This window comes from Topomyia yanbarensis, chromosome 2 (genome assembly GCF_030247195.1).
Source record: "Topomyia yanbarensis strain Yona2022 chromosome 2, ASM3024719v1, whole genome shotgun sequence".
Lineage (NCBI taxonomy): Eukaryota > Metazoa > Arthropoda > Insecta > Diptera > Culicidae > Topomyia > Topomyia yanbarensis.
In genome coordinates, this window is record NC_080671.1 from 369262568 (window position 1) to 369284643 (window position 22076).

General features: G+C 41.1%; 1 protein-coding gene across 1 annotated transcript; it reads left to right on the plus strand.

Annotated features, from left to right (window-relative positions):
• Positions 1 to 1343: 1343 nt before the first annotated feature.
• Positions 1344 to 20390, plus strand: LOC131680743 (putative gustatory receptor 28b). The gene is made up of 6 exons (XM_058961451.1): positions 1344 to 1775; positions 2014 to 2282; positions 17750 to 18092; positions 20031 to 20099; positions 20154 to 20240; positions 20297 to 20390. The coding sequence occupies exons 1-6, from the start codon at positions 1344 to 1346 to the stop codon at positions 20381 to 20383; spliced, it is 1287 nt and encodes a 428-aa protein (XP_058817434.1). The 3' UTR covers positions 20384 to 20390.
• The last annotated feature ends 1686 nt before the right edge of the window (positions 20391 to 22076 follow it).

Genomic DNA, 22076 nt, shown 5'->3' on the forward strand with positions numbered 1-22076 from the left:
AAGGCACCTTGCTTAGTATGGTGAAAATAGGCTCATCACCCTACTTAATTTTGTATTCAATATATTGTCCTCTACTGTTCCAAGTAACAATTGAAGTTAAAAGCACGCTATAAGTATAGTAATCGATTGCAATCTAAGTTTTATCAGTGACTAAGACCTCATTTGTTACTAAAGTATGGAAACCTATAAAGCTTGATACTATCATAGAATTCTGTTAATTAATTCTACAATTTTATTAAAAAGGCGCTACATTGCATATTTTTTCAAAATGTTTCCATCGATATTGTAACAGGTTACTTTAAAAATAAATTGAAAAGGGTAGAAAATAAACACTGTGTTTTAAGACAAGGTGGAATTGATGATCAAGCGGTTTCATAAACTAAGTATGACTGTTCAAATGATCTTTTTGGGGCTTGGCGATAAATTTGACCTGGATAAATCTGACCTATAGCAAATCTAGTACGTTGATGCATCTTTGATGCGTTGGAATCTGTTTTAACTTCTGTTGAACATCGCCTTCAGTTTATATTGAAGCATTTGGATAATCTGCAAACCAAAACGTCAGGTCCAAAGCATTTGTTTGTCAAATTTCGGAATATCCACTGCATCTAGCTAACCCGCATGCCTTTTAGTCCAATAAGCGAGTTAGACAACGTGTCGACATTCTCACTTTTCAGGATACGATGCAGAAACAAGCTACCGAAATACATAAAAGATACTAAAGTAACGCGTGCTGAACGATTATTTCGTTAGTAAAGTAGGAATTGGCACCAAACTAAAGTGAAAAAGACTGCATTGTAAATACCACTTGTTATTCTTATTTTCTTTCTAGTTACCGGTTTTACCGGATTCCAATGCCGAAAATGTCGGTTTTTTAAATGTCTCAGTTTTCCCAACCCTAATCACTACTACCGATTCCTCTTAGTAACAGTGGAGCTATGAATTGTTTTCGATGACATTTCTTTAACTACTCATTTTGTTTATTAGAGCATTTAATTAACAATTAGAGGTGAATTAACAATGTTGAAACTTAAAAACAACTCAAAGATTTATTTTTACTTTTCTAAATCCAACCGATTTTGGAGAAATTTGGCAGTAAAGGTGGCAAAAAATGGACAGTCCAAAATACGCAGGGATTCAAATCAGGTTGATTACCCTATTACCATTCCTTCTCTGGAAAAAGTATCAGTGTACCTATCAATATCGTGAACGTGATGTACTGAGGATTCGCTGTTTGGTGCATTATTTATTCATGGATATATATTAAGCGTTCTGATCTTGATTAATTACAGCCGGTTCATTTTGAATACCTAACGTCACCACAAAAAGCATTTATCGATATCATGAATGGCATACGGCAAGCCAGTTTCAATTACAGCTTGTCACCGAACAGTACAATGTTTGCATCAGTCAAAAATTTACTCGAAAACCTTCGCAGACATGAGACGTTTTTCGATGTACTCTGGATTGGTCACTGGATTAGTGATAAGTTCGGTTTATCGCCCTTGGAATACAGTGGTCAAAACAAGCTGCCTACTTACAAACGCGTACCATACGCATACCTTTTCGCAGTGTTTGTACAGATTGCTATTTTTGTTCTCTACATCAAAGCGGATACCGTAGGTAGCAAATCGAGCTCCGTGATTCTACGGTATGGAATGCGTTGCGTACTTCTGGTCGGGACCTTATTCCTGGTCATCTCCACGAGTCTAAATGTTTGCTTTCGCAAGCGGGGCATGGACAACCTTTTAGATATTCATAAATTTGACCTGAAAGTAATGAAATATTTAAATATTTAAGATAAATGAACTTTTACTATTGCTGAATGTGTACTCTTTTTGTATTGCATATTGTTTACTGTGGGTTGTACGACTGCTTAAGAATTTATTAAAAGTTATATTTTGAAGCGGTAAGCTGTTACAGCTACGAACTAATTCAGCTTTAGAAAAAAGTTTCTCAATGACATGAACAGTTTGCTTGCATATTTTGAAGCTTCGTTTATTGTTTTTCCAGTTAAAAACCATAGGATATCAAATTGATTTAAAAGCCCAAAACCATTGGTTCAATATGCTTGCTATATGGATGACAGTGTTTTTATGGCTAATTATCGCAGTTGCCGCTTATTTGACATATCTAGCTATGAACGGTATCTTGATCACATTTGTTGTGGTGTTTGTGGGCGTCAGTATCACAAATATCATGGTTACGACTCTTTGTGGACAACATGCCATCCTTCAGTATGCAGTGCAGTATCGTTTTAAGTCCCTGAATCGATATTTATGGTAGGTTTCCTAGCATTTTGTATTTAATTTTATAAAGTAATTTTATCATTTTTGTTGTTGTAGGTATTATTATTACTATCATTTTTATTAAGATTGTTTTGAGGATAAATATTTGAGATTTAACATTTTTATTATAATCTAAATATTTCGATTATTTCAATGAACGATATTGAGCATATAATATATATTATCTTAATATGTATAATCTTAGAAGATGTATCAGGTGTAAACCCCCTTAAGGGTTTACATCAGTGAAGAATTTTAAAAAATTGATTTTTTTTATTTGTATAAAGTATGCATTAGGGTCTTAAGTGATATTTCGAAATATAAAAAGAGGCAATAATATATAGGGGAATGTGTTCGGTTGTCGGCACACTTTTGCTGTTTTGCTCACAACATTACTCCAATTCAACAATATATGGGAATAAGCATACCAATGGAAAGCTAGAGTCCTTAATTAATAACTTATGAAAGAATTTAATTTATTCTGTCAACATGAAAAAAATTATTAACAATTCAGTAAAATGATAATGTTGGAACTGGCAGCCCTTCCTACACCACTACAGTGAATGTAGTGGAAGTCAATCGCATCTGTCAACCTAGCAATGCTACACGAGCGCCAGAATAGCACGCGGTTTCTATTGAGGGAGAGTGAACGTGAGCCTATCTCTATACTTTAGTTCCTTTTGAATTTTCTTTGAATTGTACTTATGTTCTACGACAGTTTGGTTGAGGTAAAATTACAATTAATTAAGCCTAACTTAAACCTAACTTAAACCTAACTATACTTAAAATGAACTCTTACAGAACTAAATTCTAACCTAAAAAGCAATTGTTCGAGATGGAATGAAAAAACGATGAATCACTGAATTTGTAAGCCTTAAATCTAAAATATTGTAAAATGATCCCTAAAAATAAATTCTATATTTACAGCTTAAAGCATTACGCTGACAAGACTGGTGAATTATTATTCCGTTTCCGAACAAACTTTTAAGAAATTCATTGCACCATGTCTGAGCAGCATGGAACACCGAATAACAGTAATAGCTATAATTGTGTTGCGTGTCAAAGACCGGACTCCGACGATAACCTTGTCGCTTGTGACAAATGCTCTAACTGGTGGCATTTCTCGTGTGCCGGCGTTACAGACTCCGTCAAATTAGTTAAATGGATGTGCCGACATTGCTTGCCAAAACCAGCCAAATCAGTTTCCGTCGCCTCGTCAGTTTCTTCCCGAAGGGCTCGTCTTGAGCTAAACATGAAGCGTCTGGAGGAACAAAGAGCGCTAGATAAGAAACAAATGGAGCTAGAGTTAGAGAAAAAATATCTGAAAGAGAAGTATCAGCTGTTGGAGGAAACTTTGCAAGAAGAGGTCGAAACTCGAAGTGTTAGATACCGGGTTGACGAGATTGAGTCTCGTGCGAAGCAAACATCGCAATGGATAGAGGATCAAGCGGCAGTAGAATCGGCTGGCAACAAACAAGATGCTCCTGCAGTAGGAGTACCGAATCTAGAAGAGGGTGTTTCCCTAGATCCCCCGGCTCCAGTTTTTCAAATCGGTACGGAAGAAGGAGCAGTAGGAGGAATCGATGGCGAGATTAGAGATCCGCAAATGCCTCCTGAAAACAGTGCTTACAGAAGGCTCCAGCAAACGTTGCAAAATTACGAGCAAGATGGTCAACCAACCTTCCAGCAACTACAGCAGTTGCAAGAGCAGCTGCAACTGTGCCAGCTCCAACTGCTGCACCAATCGACGCCTGTCTCTTCTCGATTTCCAGGCGTTTCAAGGGGAGCCGTTCCCAAATCGAATCGCCACCAAATCGCCACCGAGGATCATATGCTACGTACGGCCATACCTGATTCCATCCCGTTAGAGGCACCCGATAGACGAGCCCCACACAATCAAGTTCTGCTCCAGAATTTAAATCAGATCGGAAACATTGTTCCACCACGTCATGGAATTAATGGACCAATCCCTATGACTAGTTCGTCGCTCGTCCGTCAAGGTCCATCACCCGAGCAGCTTGCCGCCAGACAAGTTATGCCCCGTGATTTGCCGGAATTCACCGGCGATCCAGAGGAATGGCCGATGTTTCTGAGTAGCTACAATAATACGACGAATGCTTGCGGATACAACAATGCTGAGAATCTTTCCAGACTTCAGCGATGCCTTAAAGGTTCTGCACTCAAGTCAGTCAGGTATTACTTAATGTCACCGGAATCGGTTCCTGACGTTATTAGAACGCTGGAAACGCTTTATGGTCGGCCCGAAATGATAATCAATAAGCTCATTAAGAACGTTCGTGAAACTCCACCACCGAAGTCGGAAAAGTTAGAAACGCTGATTGAATTTGGGATGGCCATTCGAAATTTGACTCAGCACCTCATTGTCGCTGGTCAACAATCGCATCTTGCCAACCCAATTCTCTTGCAGGAAATAGTGGACAAACTTCCAGCTGGCGTCAAGTTGCAATGGGCTCAACACCTACAACACCACCCTGTTGCATCTTTGCAAATTTTCAGCCAGTTTATGACTACTGTTGTGGAAGCAGTTAGCAAGGTAGTGGTGTACGTAGGTGAACCAATGTCCAAAAGTGAAAAACCAAGAAGTCGTGAGAAAGGATTTCTTCATGCTCATGCCGAGGTACGTGGAACCGGTGAAACACGATACGTGCCGAAACGTTGCCCAGTGTGCGCTAAGGATGATCATCGAGTGGCAGATTGCGCCACGTTCAAAGGAAGCAGCGTGGAGAATAGATGGAAAAGCGTCACTTCCCTAAAACTGTGTCGATGTTGCTTGAACTTCCATGGCCGTCGAGCCTGTAGGAACACCAGCCGGTGCGGAGTCAATGGATGTGAATTTCGTCACCATCCAATGTTGCATACGTCACTCCCTCGGCAGGGAAATACCAGCAATAATCGGTGCACTAACACATCCATCGAAAACCATTCTCATCATCACTGTGGACAGTCGGTATTGTTTCGGATCATTCCCGTTATTCTTCACGGACCTACCAAATCTATTAAAGTGTTTGCCTTTCTTGATGAGGGTTCTTCGGCGACTCTCATCGAGCACGAACTTGCTGAGCAATTAGGAGCGCAAGGACAAACTTCTCCAATGTGTCTGACTTGGACGGCAAATATGTCTCGGTTGGAATCCAAATCGCAAGTAGTTTCATTGGATGTTTCTGGAATAGGTCAGCAGAATCGTTATCATCTTTCGAATATCAGAACTGTTGAAGCTCTAAACCTTCCTCGTCAGACTTTACGTTTTGAACAATTGCAAAGGCACTTCTGTCACCTGGCGGGTCTTGCTGTTGAAAGCTATGAGCATGCAGACCCTCGTCTTTTGTTAGGACTTCACAACCTTCGGTTTGCAGTTCCGTTAGAGACGAGAGAAGGCGACTATGGACCGATAGCGACTAAAACACGTTTGGGTTGGTGTGTATATGGAAGTGTCGATTCCCAACACGGACCCGAACACGTCAGTCTTCATATCTGCGAATGCAACAAAAATGAAAATCTCGAGACAATGATGAGAGAGTACTTCAATGCGGATTACATGGGAGTAGCACCGAGTGAACCACTGATGTCTGAAGAGAACAAACGAGCTCAAAGGATTCTTGAAAGCACAACGACTAGGATTGGAAACCGATTCCAAACCGGTTTAATTTGGCGCTACGACGAAATAAACCTACCGGACAGCTTCCCTATGGCAGTACAACGGCTAAAATGTCTGGAGCGACGAATGCAGAAGGACGCAGTATTGAGGGATAATCTTCATCGTCAGATCCGCGAGTATCAAGAGAAGGGATATGCTCATCAACTTACGAACGAAGAACAACTCACGGTCGATGCTAAACGCGTGTGGTATCTACCCATCAGCGCAGTGACGAACCCCAACAAACCGGGAAAAGTGCGCCTCGTGTGGGATGCTGCGGCCCAAGTGGCCGGAATCTCATTGAATAGCCTTCTTCTACCGGGACCAGATTTGTTAACCCCATTGCCTCACGTGTTGTTCCGCTTCCGTCAATATCCAGTTGCTGTCTCTGGTGACATCAAGGAAATGTACCATCAGATTGGTATCATTCAAGCTGATCGCCATTCCCAGCGTTTTTTATGGCGTGATAATCCTGACCAATCTCCACAAATCTTCGCGATGGATGTTGCAATATTTGGCGCTACTTGCTCGCCATCATCCGCGCAATATGTTAAAAATTTAAATGCAAAGGAGTTTGCGTCACAGTATCCCGAGGCAGTGAACGACATAGTAAAGTGTCACTATGTGGACGATTACCTGGGTAGCTATGAGACGGTCGAAGATGCGAAAAGAATTGCTGAGGACGTGAAGGTGGTGCATTCTAAAGGCGGATTTGAGATTCGAGATTGGGCATCGAATAGTGAAGCTGTATTGGAGCATCTGGGCGGAGCAAAGGTGAAAGGTGTGAAGGAGTTGACTTCGACTGGAAACGCCAGTACAGAGCGTGTGCTGGGAATGATTTGGCAGTCAGATACAGACGAATTGCGGTTTTCAGCGACGTTTCGTACAGAAATCGCTAAACTCATCGATGTGGAGGCCAGGCCAACGAAACGACAGATCCTGAAATGCATCATGACCCTGTTTGACCCGCTTGGGTTGCTGGCATCCTTTTTGGTACATGGCAAGATTATGATGCAGGATGTATGGAGGGCGAAAATTCAATGGGATGAACGCATCAACGACCAAATTTACGAACGTTGGAAGAGATGGATTTCTTTGTTCCACAAAATTCGTGAGCTAAAAATACCGCGCTGCTACTTTCAAAACTCTAACACAAGTACGTACTCATCAACTCAGCTACATATTTTTGTTGACGCTAGTGAGGATGCATACTCTGCTGTAGCATATTTCCGTGTGGAGATTCAGAAGGAAATCTTTCAATGCGCTTTAGTGGCAGCAAAAACAAAGGTTGCGCCTATACAACACGTCACTATCCCTAGGTTGGAGTTAATGGCAGCAGTGTTGGGTGTACGATTGGCGAATTTCGTTGTAGCTGGACATTCGATATCAATCAGCAAAACAATCTTCTGGTCCGACTCAAGAACCGTGCTGGCATGGATTAGTTCAGAACATCGCCGCTATCGACAATTTGTCGCCTGTAGGGTTGGCGAGATATTGTTGTCAACAAATGCAAACGATTGGAGATGGGTGCCGAGCAAACTTAATGTAGCAGACGAAGCCACTAAATGGGGTAAAGGTCCCTGTTTTGACCTTTTTAGTCGCTGGTACCAAGGACCTGAATTTTTATACCACGATGAACAGTCGTGGCCGCAACCAGCTGAGCAAAACATCACTACTGAGGAGGAACTACGTTCATGCTACATCCACCAAGAGGGCGCGATACCACTAATTCGCTTTGATCGTTTCTCTAATTGGAATCGTTTGTTACGGGCGGTAGCTTATGTGAGACGTTTCGTTAATGCGTGCAGACATCGTATCCAGGGAAATTTTTCCAGGAGAATACTGACGCAGCCGGAACTGCTGAACGCTGAAATCCTATTATGGAGAATCGTGCAAAAGGACCAATATGCGGAGGAGATTGCTATCATCAGGAAAAACGAAGAATTGCCTGTCAAGAAACGAGTTCCACTAGAGAAAAACAGTGTTTTGCACAAACTGACTCCGATCCTAGATGCACAGGATGTTCTTCGCGTTGAGGGCCGCATAGGATCTCTACAAATAGTTTCTGTTGATATGAAGTGTCCGATCATCCTTCCCAGACATCATCGAGTCACGTACCTGCTTGTCGATAGCTATCACCGCAAGTATCTTCACGCCAACTCGGAGACTATTGTTAACGAGTTGCGACAACGTTTTTACATATCAAGACTGCGCGTACTTGTGAAAACTATTACTAACCGCTGTCAAATATGTAAAATTAAGAAAGCAAGACCATTTGTTCCGAGAATGGCACCTCTACCTCCAGCGAGACTATCACCCTTAGTTCGCCCATTTAGCTATGTCGGGTTGGACTATTTTGGCCCTATTACCGTGAAGGTCGGTCGATCGACAGCAAAAAGATGGATCGCGCTTTTTACGTGTCTCACAGTTCGCGCTGTACACGTAGAGGTTGCCTTCGACTTGTCTACGCACTGCTGCATTTCTTCCATTCGAAGGTTCGTCGCTCGACGGGGTGCCCCAAAGGAGATTTACTCCGATAACGGACGAAATTTTGTAGGGGCTGAACGAATTTTAAAACAGCAAATCGCGAGCATCTATGAGAACGCGGCTATTACCTTTACTAACGCTCATACCAAATGGGTGTTCATACCGCCATACGCCCCGAATATGGGAGGCTCCTGGGAGCGCTTAGTTCGGTCTATTAAAATTGCAATGACTAACCTTCCACAGGAGCGTAAAATGGACGATGACGCATTACATACCGCAGTCGTGGAGGCAGAGGCGATTGTTAACACACGGCCGTTGACTTATTTGCCTCTAGATTCGGCAGAACAGGAAGCGATCACCCCAAACCATTTTCTGCTGGGATCTTCTACTGGCGTAACTCAGCCCACTGTTGACTTAGCAGATGCCACTAGAGCAGTTCGGGGCACATGGCACTTGATCCAGTATAATCTTGACCACTTCTGGCGCCGTTGGATTCGTGAATATTTACCCACGTTAACTAGAAGAACCAAGTGGTTTGGCGATTCAAGGGCTGTGCAAAAGGGAGATTTGGTCGTGGTAATCGATGATACAAAGCGAAATGGATGGATTCGAGGTAAGGTATTGGAGGTCATCCCAGGGAGAGATGGCAGAATAAGACAAGCAGTAGTTCAGACATCTACTGGAGCATTTCGGAGGCCTGTGTCCAAGCTGGCGATTCTCGAGGTGAACCAGACAGATAAAGATGAGTCCAATACCCATCTTTACGGGGAGGGGACTGTTGGAACTGGCAGCCCTTCCTACACCACTACAGTGAATGTAGTGGAAGTCAATCGCATCTGTCAACCTAGCAATGCTACACGAGCGCCAGAATAGCACGCGGTTTCTATTGAGGGAGAGTGAACGTGAGCCTATCTCTATACTTTAGTTCCTTTTGAATTTTCTTTGAATTGTACTTATGTTCTACGACAGTTTGGTTGAGGTAAAATTACAATTAATTAAGCCTAACTTAAACCTAACTTAAACCTAACTATACTTAAAATGAACTCTTACAGAACTAAATTCTAACCTAAAAAGCAATTGTTCGAGATGGAATGAAAAAACGATGAATCACTGAATTTGTAAGCCTTAAATCTAAAATATTGTAAAATGATCCCTAAAAATAAATTCTATATTTACAGCTTAAAGCATTACGCTGACAAGACTGGTGAATTATTATTCCGTTTCCGAACAAACTTTTAAGAAATTCATTGCACCATGTCTGAGCAGCATGGAACACCGAATAACAGTAATAGCTATAATTGTGTTGCGTGTCAAAGACCGGACTCCGACGATAACCTTGTCGCTTGTGACAAATGCTCTAACTGGTGGCATTTCTCGTGTGCCGGCGTTACAGACTCCGTCAAATTAGTTAAATGGATGTGCCGACATTGCTTGCCAAAACCAGCCAAATCAGTTTCCGTCGCCTCGTCAGTTTCTTCCCGAAGGGCTCGTCTTGAGCTAAACATGAAGCGTCTGGAGGAACAAAGAGCGCTAGATAAGAAACAAATGGAGCTAGAGTTAGAGAAAAAATATCTGAAAGAGAAGTATCAGCTGTTGGAGGAAACTTTGCAAGAAGAGGTCGAAACTCGAAGTGTTAGATACCGGGTTGACGAGATTGAGTCTCGTGCGAAGCAAACATCGCAATGGATAGAGGATCAAGCGGCAGTAGAATCGGCTGGCAACAAACAAGATGCTCCTGCAGTAGGAGTACCGAATCTAGAAGAGGGTGTTTCCCTAGATCCCCCGGCTCCAGTTTTTCAAATCGGTACGGAAGAAGGAGCAGTAGGAGGAATCGATGGCGAGATTAGAGATCCGCAAATGCCTCCTGAAAACAGTGCTTACAGAAGGCTCCAGCAAACGTTGCAAAATTACGAGCAAGATGGTCAACCAACCTTCCAGCAACTACAGCAGTTGCAAGAGCAGCTGCAACTGTGCCAGCTCCAACTGCTGCACCAATCGACGCCTGTCTCTTCTCGATTTCCAGGCGTTTCAAGGGGAGCCGTTCCCAAATCGAATCGCCACCAAATCGCCACCGAGGATCATATGCTACGTACGGCCATACCTGATTCCATCCCGTTAGAGGCACCCGATAGACGAGCCCCACACAATCAAGTTCTGCTCCAGAATTTAAATCAGATCGGAAACATTGTTCCACCACGTCATGGAATTAATGGACCAATCCCTATGACTAGTTCGTCGCTCGTCCGTCAAGGTCCATCACCCGAGCAGCTTGCCGCCAGACAAGTTATGCCCCGTGATTTGCCGGAATTCACCGGCGATCCAGAGGAATGGCCGATGTTTCTGAGTAGCTACAATAATACGACGAATGCTTGCGGATACAACAATGCTGAGAATCTTTCCAGACTTCAGCGATGCCTTAAAGGTTCTGCACTCAAGTCAGTCAGGTATTACTTAATGTCACCGGAATCGGTTCCTGACGTTATTAGAACGCTGGAAACGCTTTATGGTCGGCCCGAAATGATAATCAATAAGCTCATTAAGAACGTTCGTGAAACTCCACCACCGAAGTCGGAAAAGTTAGAAACGCTGATTGAATTTGGGATGGCCATTCGAAATTTGACTCAGCACCTCATTGTCGCTGGTCAACAATCGCATCTTGCCAACCCAATTCTCTTGCAGGAAATAGTGGACAAACTTCCAGCTGGCGTCAAGTTGCAATGGGCTCAACACCTACAACACCACCCTGTTGCATCTTTGCAAATTTTCAGCCAGTTTATGACTACTGTTGTGGAAGCAGTTAGCAAGGTAGTGGTGTACGTAGGTGAACCAATGTCCAAAAGTGAAAAACCAAGAAGTCGTGAGAAAGGATTTCTTCATGCTCATGCCGAGGTACGTGGAACCGGTGAAACACGATACGTGCCGAAACGTTGCCCAGTGTGCGCTAAGGATGATCATCGAGTGGCAGATTGCGCCACGTTCAAAGGAAGCAGCGTGGAGAATAGATGGAAAAGCGTCACTTCCCTAAAACTGTGTCGATGTTGCTTGAACTTCCATGGCCGTCGAGCCTGTAGGAACACCAGCCGGTGCGGAGTCAATGGATGTGAATTTCGTCACCATCCAATGTTGCATACGTCACTCCCTCGGCAGGGAAATACCAGCAATAATCGGTGCACTAACACATCCATCGAAAACCATTCTCATCATCACTGTGGACAGTCGGTATTGTTTCGGATCATTCCCGTTATTCTTCACGGACCTACCAAATCTATTAAAGTGTTTGCCTTTCTTGATGAGGGTTCTTCGGCGACTCTCATCGAGCACGAACTTGCTGAGCAATTAGGAGCGCAAGGACAAACTTCTCCAATGTGTCTGACTTGGACGGCAAATATGTCTCGGTTGGAATCCAAATCGCAAGTAGTTTCATTGGATGTTTCTGGAATAGGTCAGCAGAATCGTTATCATCTTTCGAATATCAGAACTGTTGAAGCTCTAAACCTTCCTCGTCAGACTTTACGTTTTGAACAATTGCAAAGGCACTTCTGTCACCTGGCGGGTCTTGCTGTTGAAAGCTATGAGCATGCAGACCCTCGTCTTTTGTTAGGACTTCACAACCTTCGGTTTGCAGTTCCGTTAGAGACGAGAGAAGGCGACTATGGACCGATAGCGACTAAAACACGTTTGGGTTGGTGTGTATATGGAAGTGTCGATTCCCAACACGGACCCGAACACGTCAGTCTTCATATCTGCGAATGCAACAAAAATGAAAATCTCGAGACAATGATGAGAGAGTACTTCAATGCGGATTACATGGGAGTAGCACCGAGTGAACCACTGATGTCTGAAGAGAACAAACGAGCTCAAAGGATTCTTGAAAGCACAACGACTAGGATTGGAAACCGATTCCAAACCGGTTTAATTTGGCGCTACGACGAAATAAACCTACCGGACAGCTTCCCTATGGCAGTACAACGGCTAAAATGTCTGGAGCGACGAATGCAGAAGGACGCAGTATTGAGGGATAATCTTCATCGTCAGATCCGCGAGTATCAAGAGAAGGGATATGCTCATCAACTTACGAACGAAGAACAACTCACGGTCGATGCTAAACGCGTGTGGTATCTACCCATCAGCGCAGTGACGAACCCCAACAAACCGGGAAAAGTGCGCCTCGTGTGGGATGCTGCGGCCCAAGTGGCCGGAATCTCATTGAATAGCCTTCTTCTACCGGGACCAGATTTGTTAACCCCATTGCCTCACGTGTTGTTCCGCTTCCGTCAATATCCAGTTGCTGTCTCTGGTGACATCAAGGAAATGTACCATCAGATTGGTATCATTCAAGCTGATCGCCATTCCCAGCGTTTTTTATGGCGTGATAATCCTGACCAATCTCCACAAATCTTCGCGATGGATGTTGCAATATTTGGCGCTACTTGCTCGCCATCATCCGCGCAATATGTTAAAAATTTAAATGCAAAGGAGTTTGCGTCACAGTATCCCGAGGCAGTGAACGACATAGTAAAGTGTCACTATGTGGACGATTACCTGGGTAGCTATGAGACGGTCGAAGATGCGAAAAGAATTGCTGAGGACGTGAAGGTGGTGCATTCTAAAGGCGGATTTGAGATTCGAGATTGGGCATCGAATAGTGAAGCTGTATTGGAGCATCTGGGCGGAGCAAAGGTGAAAGGTGTGAAGGAGTTGACTTCGACTGGAAACGCCAGTACAGAGCGTGTGCTGGGAATGATTTGGCAGTCAGATACAGACGAATTGCGGTTTTCAGCGACGTTTCGTACAGAAATCGCTAAACTCATCGATGTGGAGGCCAGGCCAACGAAACGACAGATCCTGAAATGCATCATGACCCTGTTTGACCCGCTTGGGTTGCTGGCATCCTTTTTGGTACATGGCAAGATTATGATGCAGGATGTATGGAGGGCGAAAATTCAATGGGATGAACGCATCAACGACCAAATTTACGAACGTTGGAAGAGATGGATTTCTTTGTTCCACAAAATTCGTGAGCTAAAAATACCGCGCTGCTACTTTCAAAACTCTAACACAAGTACGTACTCATCAACTCAGCTACATATTTTTGTTGACGCTAGTGAGGATGCATACTCTGCTGTAGCATATTTCCGTGTGGAGATTCAGAAGGAAATCTTTCAATGCGCTTTAGTGGCAGCAAAAACAAAGGTTGCGCCTATACAACACGTCACTATCCCTAGGTTGGAGTTAATGGCAGCAGTGTTGGGTGTACGATTGGCGAATTTCGTTGTAGCTGGACATTCGATATCAATCAGCAAAACAATCTTCTGGTCCGACTCAAGAACCGTGCTGGCATGGATTAGTTCAGAACATCGCCGCTATCGACAATTTGTCGCCTGTAGGGTTGGCGAGATATTGTTGTCAACAAATGCAAACGATTGGAGATGGGTGCCGAGCAAACTTAATGTAGCAGACGAAGCCACTAAATGGGGTAAAGGTCCCTGTTTTGACCATTTTAGTCGCTGGTACCAAGGACCTGAATTTTTATACCACGATGAACAGTCGTGGCCGCAACCAGCTGAGCAAAACATCACTACTGAGGAGGAACTACGTTCATGCTACATCCACCAAGAGGGCGCGATACCACTAATTCGCTTTGATCGTTTCTCTAATTGGAATCGTTTGTTACGGGCGGTAGCTTATGTGAGACGTTTCGTTAATGCGTGCAGACATCGTATCCAGGGAAATTTTTCCAGGAGAATACTGACGCAGCCGGAACTGCTGAACGCTGAAATCCTATTATGGAGAATCGTGCAAAAGGACCAATATGCGGAGGAGATTGCTATCATCAGGAAAAACGAAGAATTGCCTGTCAAGAAACGAGTTCCACTAGAGAAAAACAGTGTTTTGCACAAACTGACTCCGATCCTAGATGCACAGGATGTTCTTCGCGTTGAGGGCCGCATAGGATCTCTACAAATAGTTTCTGTTGATATGAAGTGTCCGATCATCCTTCCCAGACATCATCGAGTCACGTACCTGCTTGTCGATAGCTATCACCGCAAGTATCTTCACGCCAACTCGGAGACTATTGTTAACGAGTTGCGACAACGTTTTTACATATCAAGACTGCGCGTACTTGTGAAAACTATTACTAACCGCTGTCAAATATGTAAAATTAAGAAAGCAAGACCATTTGTTCCGAGAATGGCACCTCTACCTCCAGCGAGACTATCACCCTTAGTTCGCCCATTTAGCTATGTCGGGTTGGACTATTTTGGCCCTATTACCGTGAAGGTCGGTCGATCGACAGCAAAAAGATGGATCGCGCTTTTTACGTGTCTCACAGTTCGCGCTGTACACGTAGAGGTTGCCTTCGACTTGTCTACGCACTGCTGCATTTCTTCCATTCGAAGGTTCGTCGCTCGACGGGGTGCCCCAAAGGAGATTTACTCCGATAACGGACGAAATTTTGTAGGGGCTGAACGAATTTTAAAACAGCAAATCGCGAGCATCTATGAGAACGCGGCTATTACCTTTACTAACGCTCATACCAAATGGGTGTTCATACCGCCATACGCCCCGAATATGGGAGGCTCCTGGGAGCGCTTAGTTCGGTCTATTAAAATTGCAATGACTAACCTTCCACAGGAGCGTAAAATGGACGATGACGCATTACATACCGCAGTCGTGGAGGCAGAGGCGATTGTTAACACACGGCCGTTGACTTATTTGCCTCTAGATTCGGCAGAACAGGAAGCGATCACCCCAAACCATTTTCTGCTGGGATCTTCTACTGGCGTAACTCAGCCCACTGTTGACTTAGCAGATGCCACTAGAGCAGTTCGGGGCACATGGCACTTGATCCAGTATAATCTTGACCACTTCTGGCGCCGTTGGATTCGTGAATATTTACCCACGTTAACTAGAAGAACCAAGTGGTTTGGCGATTCAAGGGCTGTGCAAAAGGGAGATTTGGTCGTGGTAATCGATGATACAAAGCGAAATGGATGGATTCGAGGTAAGGTATTGGAGGTCATCCCAGGGAGAGATGGCAGAATAAGACAAGCAGTAGTTCAGACATCTACTGGAGCATTTCGGAGGCCTGTGTCCAAGCTGGCGATTCTCGAGGTGAACCAGACAGATAAAGATGAGTCCAATACCCATCTTTACGGGGAGGGGACTGTTGGAACTGGCAGCCCTTCCTACACCACTACAGTGAATGTAGTGGAAGTCAATCGCATCTGTCAACCTAGCAATGCTACACGAGCGCCAGAATAGCACGCGGTTTCTATTGAGGGAGAGTGAACGTGAGCCTATCTCTATACTTTAGTTCCTTTTGAATTTTCTTTGAATTGTACTTATGTTCTACGACAGTTTGGTTGAGGTAAAATTACAATTAATTAAGCCTAACTTAAACCTAACTTAAACCTAACTATACTTAAAATGAACTCTTACAGAACTAAATTCTAACCTAAAAAGCAATTGTTCGAGATGGAATGAAAAAACGATGAATCACTGAATTTGTAAGCCTTAAATCTAAAATATTGTAAAATGATCCCTAAAAATAAATTCTATATTTACAGCTTAAAGCATTACGCTGACAAGACTGGTGAATTATTATTCCGTTTCCGAACAGATAACTTTTTACCATTTTGAAAAATGTGGTCGGTTGTCGACACCCTAAGAAAATTTACTAAACATGGAAAAAATATGAATGAAAATCACCAAGATTCAAAGGGAAAAGAAAATTTATTCATTTCAACTACCATCAAAGGCGTGATGAACATCATTGTTCATCAGAACTACAATATATGTATGTAAAAAACTGGTGCGAATATTTCGCACTGCTAATGCGCTGACGGATCGCATTCACTGCAATTGAGTGAGTTTCAGGCAGTCTATTTTAAATAAAGCTACACACAAATGAGATAGAAGTCCACGCTGGTACGTAGCAAAAAGGGGAGGGGTGCTCCAGGGTAACCCCGCTACCCCACCAAATTTCCTGGTCGTGACAATCTGGTATATAGAGTGCTACCTAGCGGTGAAAACACGACCAGGTGGGCTTTCTTCATGTAAATGTAAAACGCTAAACCGGAAGTCTCCTTCTTGGTTTTCAGAATGGTGCCAAAGATCGATCTCTGGTATCTATTCTTAAAGCTCGTTCCAAATACATCTACATTGATTAGGTTATTAAGAACTCAGCATTTGCCACAAAAAATGGGGTGCCAACCATCGATTTTAGTACCCTTTTTGAAATCTGATCAAAAAAGAATTGTGGTGAACATTTCGGTGCCATTCAATGTTGAATAAAAAATAGAATAAATTCAAATCGTAAATATTCAATGCGCATACTTTTTCGATCGATTTACTTCTTTCTATAACACTAAGCAAATCATAAACAAACTTTTAAGTTCACTTGTTCAAAAAATAATTTGGTTGTAGAACAAAACATTCGAGTCTGTTTGCTTCAGCAATCGGCACAAAAAGATCGTTCTAATATAACACACAAATAATATTTATCAGAATGTCCATGTCTGCTTTCTGTCAAAAGTTACGTAGAGGTGCCGACAACCGACCAGTGCCGGCAACCGATTACTTTACCTTAAATGTTCCAATTTTAAATTTTGCCGCAACGCCTCTTATGTATACTTTGAGTGTACTGAAAACTTTAATTTTCTTGTTTGATGCACTCCACCTTGGCATATAGGGTTACTGTGCCCTAATTCATCTTAGCACCTCTGTTCATCCTACCCATTTGAACACATTAGTTAGAGCAGTATCTACTCTCTCTATTCAACGCATTGGCTCAAATGGTAGGACGAATAAGGGTGCGTTGTACTCGACTTTTCGCTTCGCTCAAATGGGAGTATTTTACATTTTCCAGGCGATATTTTTTTATTGTACTGCTTATTAGGAACGAAGCAAAGATGTTGATATCGACTTAAGCGCATTCCAATCACTGAAAGCCGAGTTATCCGCGAAAGAGTGTGACATCCCGACTAATGAGATGAATAAGGGCTCGTCTACCCTATGAGCATGTTGTGCGACATGATAGGTCTGGTCGGTCGGTTCTATGATATATTCCGATTAGGCGGGTTGAAAATCGAGGGAACTGCTCGTTGAAAATATCCAGCATTCTTTTTCTGTTGGACATATTCTTCTCCAATCTCATGCAAATTGTTCTATAAGTTCTTATTATTGTTTCTATTACTATTGTTACTATTATTATTATTATTTTTACTGTTATAATTTCATATTATTTCTTATTTGTTGATAGATATTTGTCGTTAAACTAAAGATGAATCCCATTAATTTTTTGAACTATTTTCAGCGAAATCTTCCCAACAGAAATGGAGCTTGTGAACCATTTTCGTCTCTTCTACATATCCCAAGAGAGATCAGTAAACAGCCGTCGAGTCGTAGAAATAGCTAACCTACATAGTCGTCTGATACAAATTGTCGATCGGTTCAATCAGCATACTGGTATACAGATACTTCTGACGCATCTGGGAGCGACATGTGTTACCATTCTTAGCTGGTTCACAATGTACACAATTTTGGTGAACGCGGACAGTGTAAGTGTTTACATGGGAATTCATAATTTCCTCTGGAGTGTCTATTACGTTATCTATCAGATGTTCAATGCAATACTTGGACAAATGATACATTCAGAGGTAAGTTCAGTAGGAGCAACTTACGCTTAGTCATTTTCATTTGCACAAATCTTTTTGTGTAGAGAAATAATAATGATACCTACATTGGAAGCGCAATTCGTTTCTTTTCGCTTGTACTCATTGTTTTTTATGCATTTGAAATCAGGGATGACGTCCGTTTTAATATTTTCAAGTATAACGATTTTAATGACAAGTTTATTTTGAATCCACGTTTTCGTAAGTGTCTTTTTTGCCATAGCCTGTTTTGTCTTCTTATTTTTTTTTATCCAACTGTAGCTTTAAAATAGAACATGTATCAACTGTGTATAGTTTGCACAGCTCTAAAAAAATTTAGTTCCATGAATATAATTTTTATGTATATTATCTATAAGACATAGGATTAATTTTCCCGTATGGAAAGGTTCTTGAAGTTTACCAGTAGGGGAGACTGAGGAGACTTGATCCCCGGGGAGACTTGATCCCATCATTGTAACTCAAAGGCGGATCAGAATACATTAATCGAATATACTAGAAAGTTGCGCAGCTTTATCTAAACATAAGTTTCTTTAACACAAAAAAATAAATTGGACATGTGTTACCGAATTTTTGCCGATTCAAAGAAAAACATCTCAGAAGAACTGAAGAAGATTTATTTTCTAAATTTTCAAACTTTTATACAATTGATAAAGTCACCCACTACATACTATAATTTTGCATACAGAATTACAGGAGAATGTCAATCATATGAATACGTTATGATTGAGCTGATTTTTTTGTTCAACTATACTTGTACTAAAGTTTGCTGAAATAGATGCTATGGGTTCACTTGATCCCTTCAAATTCGTGGAGATTTGATCCCCTTCGCCATGCTTCATACACACCACTGAAAATAACCAAATTCACACCAGAACAATTGAAACGATTGTTGCCATAAAATAACAAAAAAAATACTGTGAAAAATTAACGCTTCATCGTACAGAAACTTAACTGTAATTGTTTACTACGGTATACGTAGCAACCATGCATCCCACATTTGACGTTCCTCAACCATAATGACGACAGCTTTCAAATAATTGCACAAAGATTTGGGGAATTCGTAAAAAAATCTTGTGAGAGATTCGTAATATGTAGTAACAAAAATAGTAATATGTAATCACAACAATTTAATCAATACCACAATACATTTATAACATTGAATGGGGCTAGGTACCTATTTTTGTCCTATTAGGGAGGGGCACCACATAATTTCATTATTAATTTTATTATTTCAGCTTCTTTGCTTTATTATTAGGAGCCATTTTTTATTTCGATTATAGAGGTTTTAGCTTTAAGATCATTCGCCTCTTATTAAGAACCAATATAATAACAAAATTGTCTTGAGAATGGTGAAAATCTTCTGTTTGAGCGCAGCAAAAACTCTAATCGAGTACCCCATTTATCGCAACACCATTTGTTGAGCAAATATGGCAGACGCTGCTCTAATCAAAGGCGTCAAATGGGTAGAATGATAATAGAAAAAGGGTAAAAATAGGATTATTACCCTATATGCTCTTTTAAACACGTTTTCAAAAAATAATCAAGTGTCCCCAAATTAGGGATCGAGTCTCCACTAATAAAAGAATTTTCCAGTTTTTTGTTGTTTTCCAAAAATGCTCATAGCTCATGTTCAGTATAATATTTCCATGTAATTTTTTTATGATTATCAGTCAACCCTAGAAACAATATAAAACTACAAAAAATACATAGTTTTTGTATCATTCCACGGAGTAGGATTGAAAAATAAAAAAGGGGATCAAGTCTCCTCAGTCTCCCCTACAGTACAAATTTCCATGGTCTAAGAAAGTACATGAAGGTTAATGAGTGCATCGTTCAGATTTCATAAGGTATCGCTATTAAATCTCACCGAATTTTTTGATACTTTTTTCAATCTAAACAGCTATAACAACATATTTTTTTCAGTCCAAACGAATGGGTAAACTTATTCATAAAGCTGTTGGATTTGTTACTGATGATGAAATTCGCGAGAAGGTAAAATTCGTCTAGGTATTTTAGATCCGTCAATACTATTCTTATTGCTTGTAGTTGGTGCATTTTTCTGATCAGATTCATCAAAGAACAGCAGCAGTTTCATGCGAATGGTTCGCAATTGACAGTGCATTGATTTTCTCGGTAAGTAGGTGAATTGAAATCCTTGATTAAGATAATTTTCCCAAACATATTTTCAGACACTAGGAGCTATTACTACGTATCTAGTTATTTTGATTCAATTCGATGTAACTTATCAACAACTGTATCCTTCACATGAAATATAGTCTACAGATGTAATTTGATAATATATATTCTCTTTATATCTTCTTTTAAGTGCAGATTTTATATACATTGAAGTCTATTTTTATACATAAAAATTCACGTAAAACTGAGTCATAGTAGTTAAGTGAACGATAATGAACAGTCACTTGCCCCACTATGCATTGTATGAAGATGAAAAGAACACTTTAATACAGTGCGCTGTGGGACCATTCTACAGAAAGTGGGACAAAACTTTTTTAACTGGATGGTTGCAATCTTATCTGTCTAGTCACAGTGCTTTCGTAGGAATTGGTTCAACACGTTCTAGCTTGCTTGATATGCCAACCGGAGTCCTGCATGGAAGTCACTTAAGGCCGTTAATTTTCATTTTATTCATAAACGACCTTTGTACTGGTATCAAATCTGGAAAACTATTCTTCGCCAACGTTTTAAAGATTTTTCGTTCCATTGCTTTTGGGCTTGACTCTGCTGCACTTCAAGATGACGAACTAAATATTGAACAATGGTGCCTGTTGAATGGCATGCAATGGTAAACTGACAAATGTAAGATGATATGTTTCAGGCGATCGTCCACTCTAATGAGTACTTGCTCCAAGGCCGCGTCATCGAAAAAGTGGACTCCATTCGTGACTTGGGAGTGCTGTTTGATAGAAAACTTAGCTTCTCGGATCACATCACCGCAACGATGGCGAAAGCATTCGCAACACTTGGTTTCTTGAAGCGAAATACCGCTGGTTTTGACGATTTTGTTACCAAATCTAGTTACAAGTTAGCTATTAGGAATTTTCAATAATTTAGATAGCATGTTATTTCTTTATGATCTATACGGTATCTACCGAAGATCGGAACAACTAAATAGATAAACAAAACCTATTTGAGGCTTTTGATGACATTTTTGAGCAAACATTTCTTCGTAGGATGTATTCACAATATTATTCCGCAACTTTGCAAATAAAAACGTTTTTGATTGGACTAAAATAGAGTACTCGAGTAAAATAAAATTAAACGTATTTGTACACAAAGTTGTGAACTAGTTCACAGATTGATAAGAGCATAGCGGAAACAATGACAGAAGTTCATAAAAAGTATGTCCACAAATAAAAGAGTTGCAGAAAAATCGGATACAATGACAAAACATGAGTTTTGTTTACGTTTCCCTGTTTTATAACCGCTAAAACGCTTTAATCCACTTATCAGTAAGATAAGACATTTCTTACACATATCACTGTTGCATCGTTGCAGAGTTCGCGCGAAGTTGGCACCCAATTAGAGGTGAAATGAACACAGTTTTGAGTCATCCATGAATACCTCGAATAAATTACACTATGCTACAGTGATTTTGTACTTATCAAATTACTTCGCATAGGTTGTAGATTTCATCAAATGCAACACATAATAATGTATGTAAAATGTTGTATACCCTAAAAATCTTGATTTAATTTTCAGAGCTTTCGGCACAAAAAAAAAAAATCTTCGTGGTTATTTTTCAATCGATTTTTAATTTTTTATGTGACCTGGAAAGAAGAAGAAATAACCATTCCAACAGTATGCTATGTTATGTTCCTTTGTTAAAAATACTTTGCGGTTTTTAGATAAAAATATGAAAACTGCCATAATTTTGCGATTTTTCAATGAAAATTTTGAAAATTGGTCAATATTCTTCTAATGAAGCGTCTTTGTTTTAATAAAATATAT

Coding starts and splice junctions, on each gene's coding strand:
- LOC131680743 (XM_058961451.1), top strand. CDS start 1,344: ATGAATGGCATACGGCAAGCCAGTTTCAATTACAGCTTGTCACCGAAC. Junction 1,776..2,013: donor TTCATAAATTTGACCTGAAA/GTAATGAAATAT, acceptor TTGTTTTTCCAG/TTAAAAACCATAGGATATCA. Junction 20,100..20,153: donor ATGATGAAATTCGCGAGAAG/GTAAAATTCGTC, acceptor TATTGCTTGTAG/TTGGTGCATTTTTCTGATCA.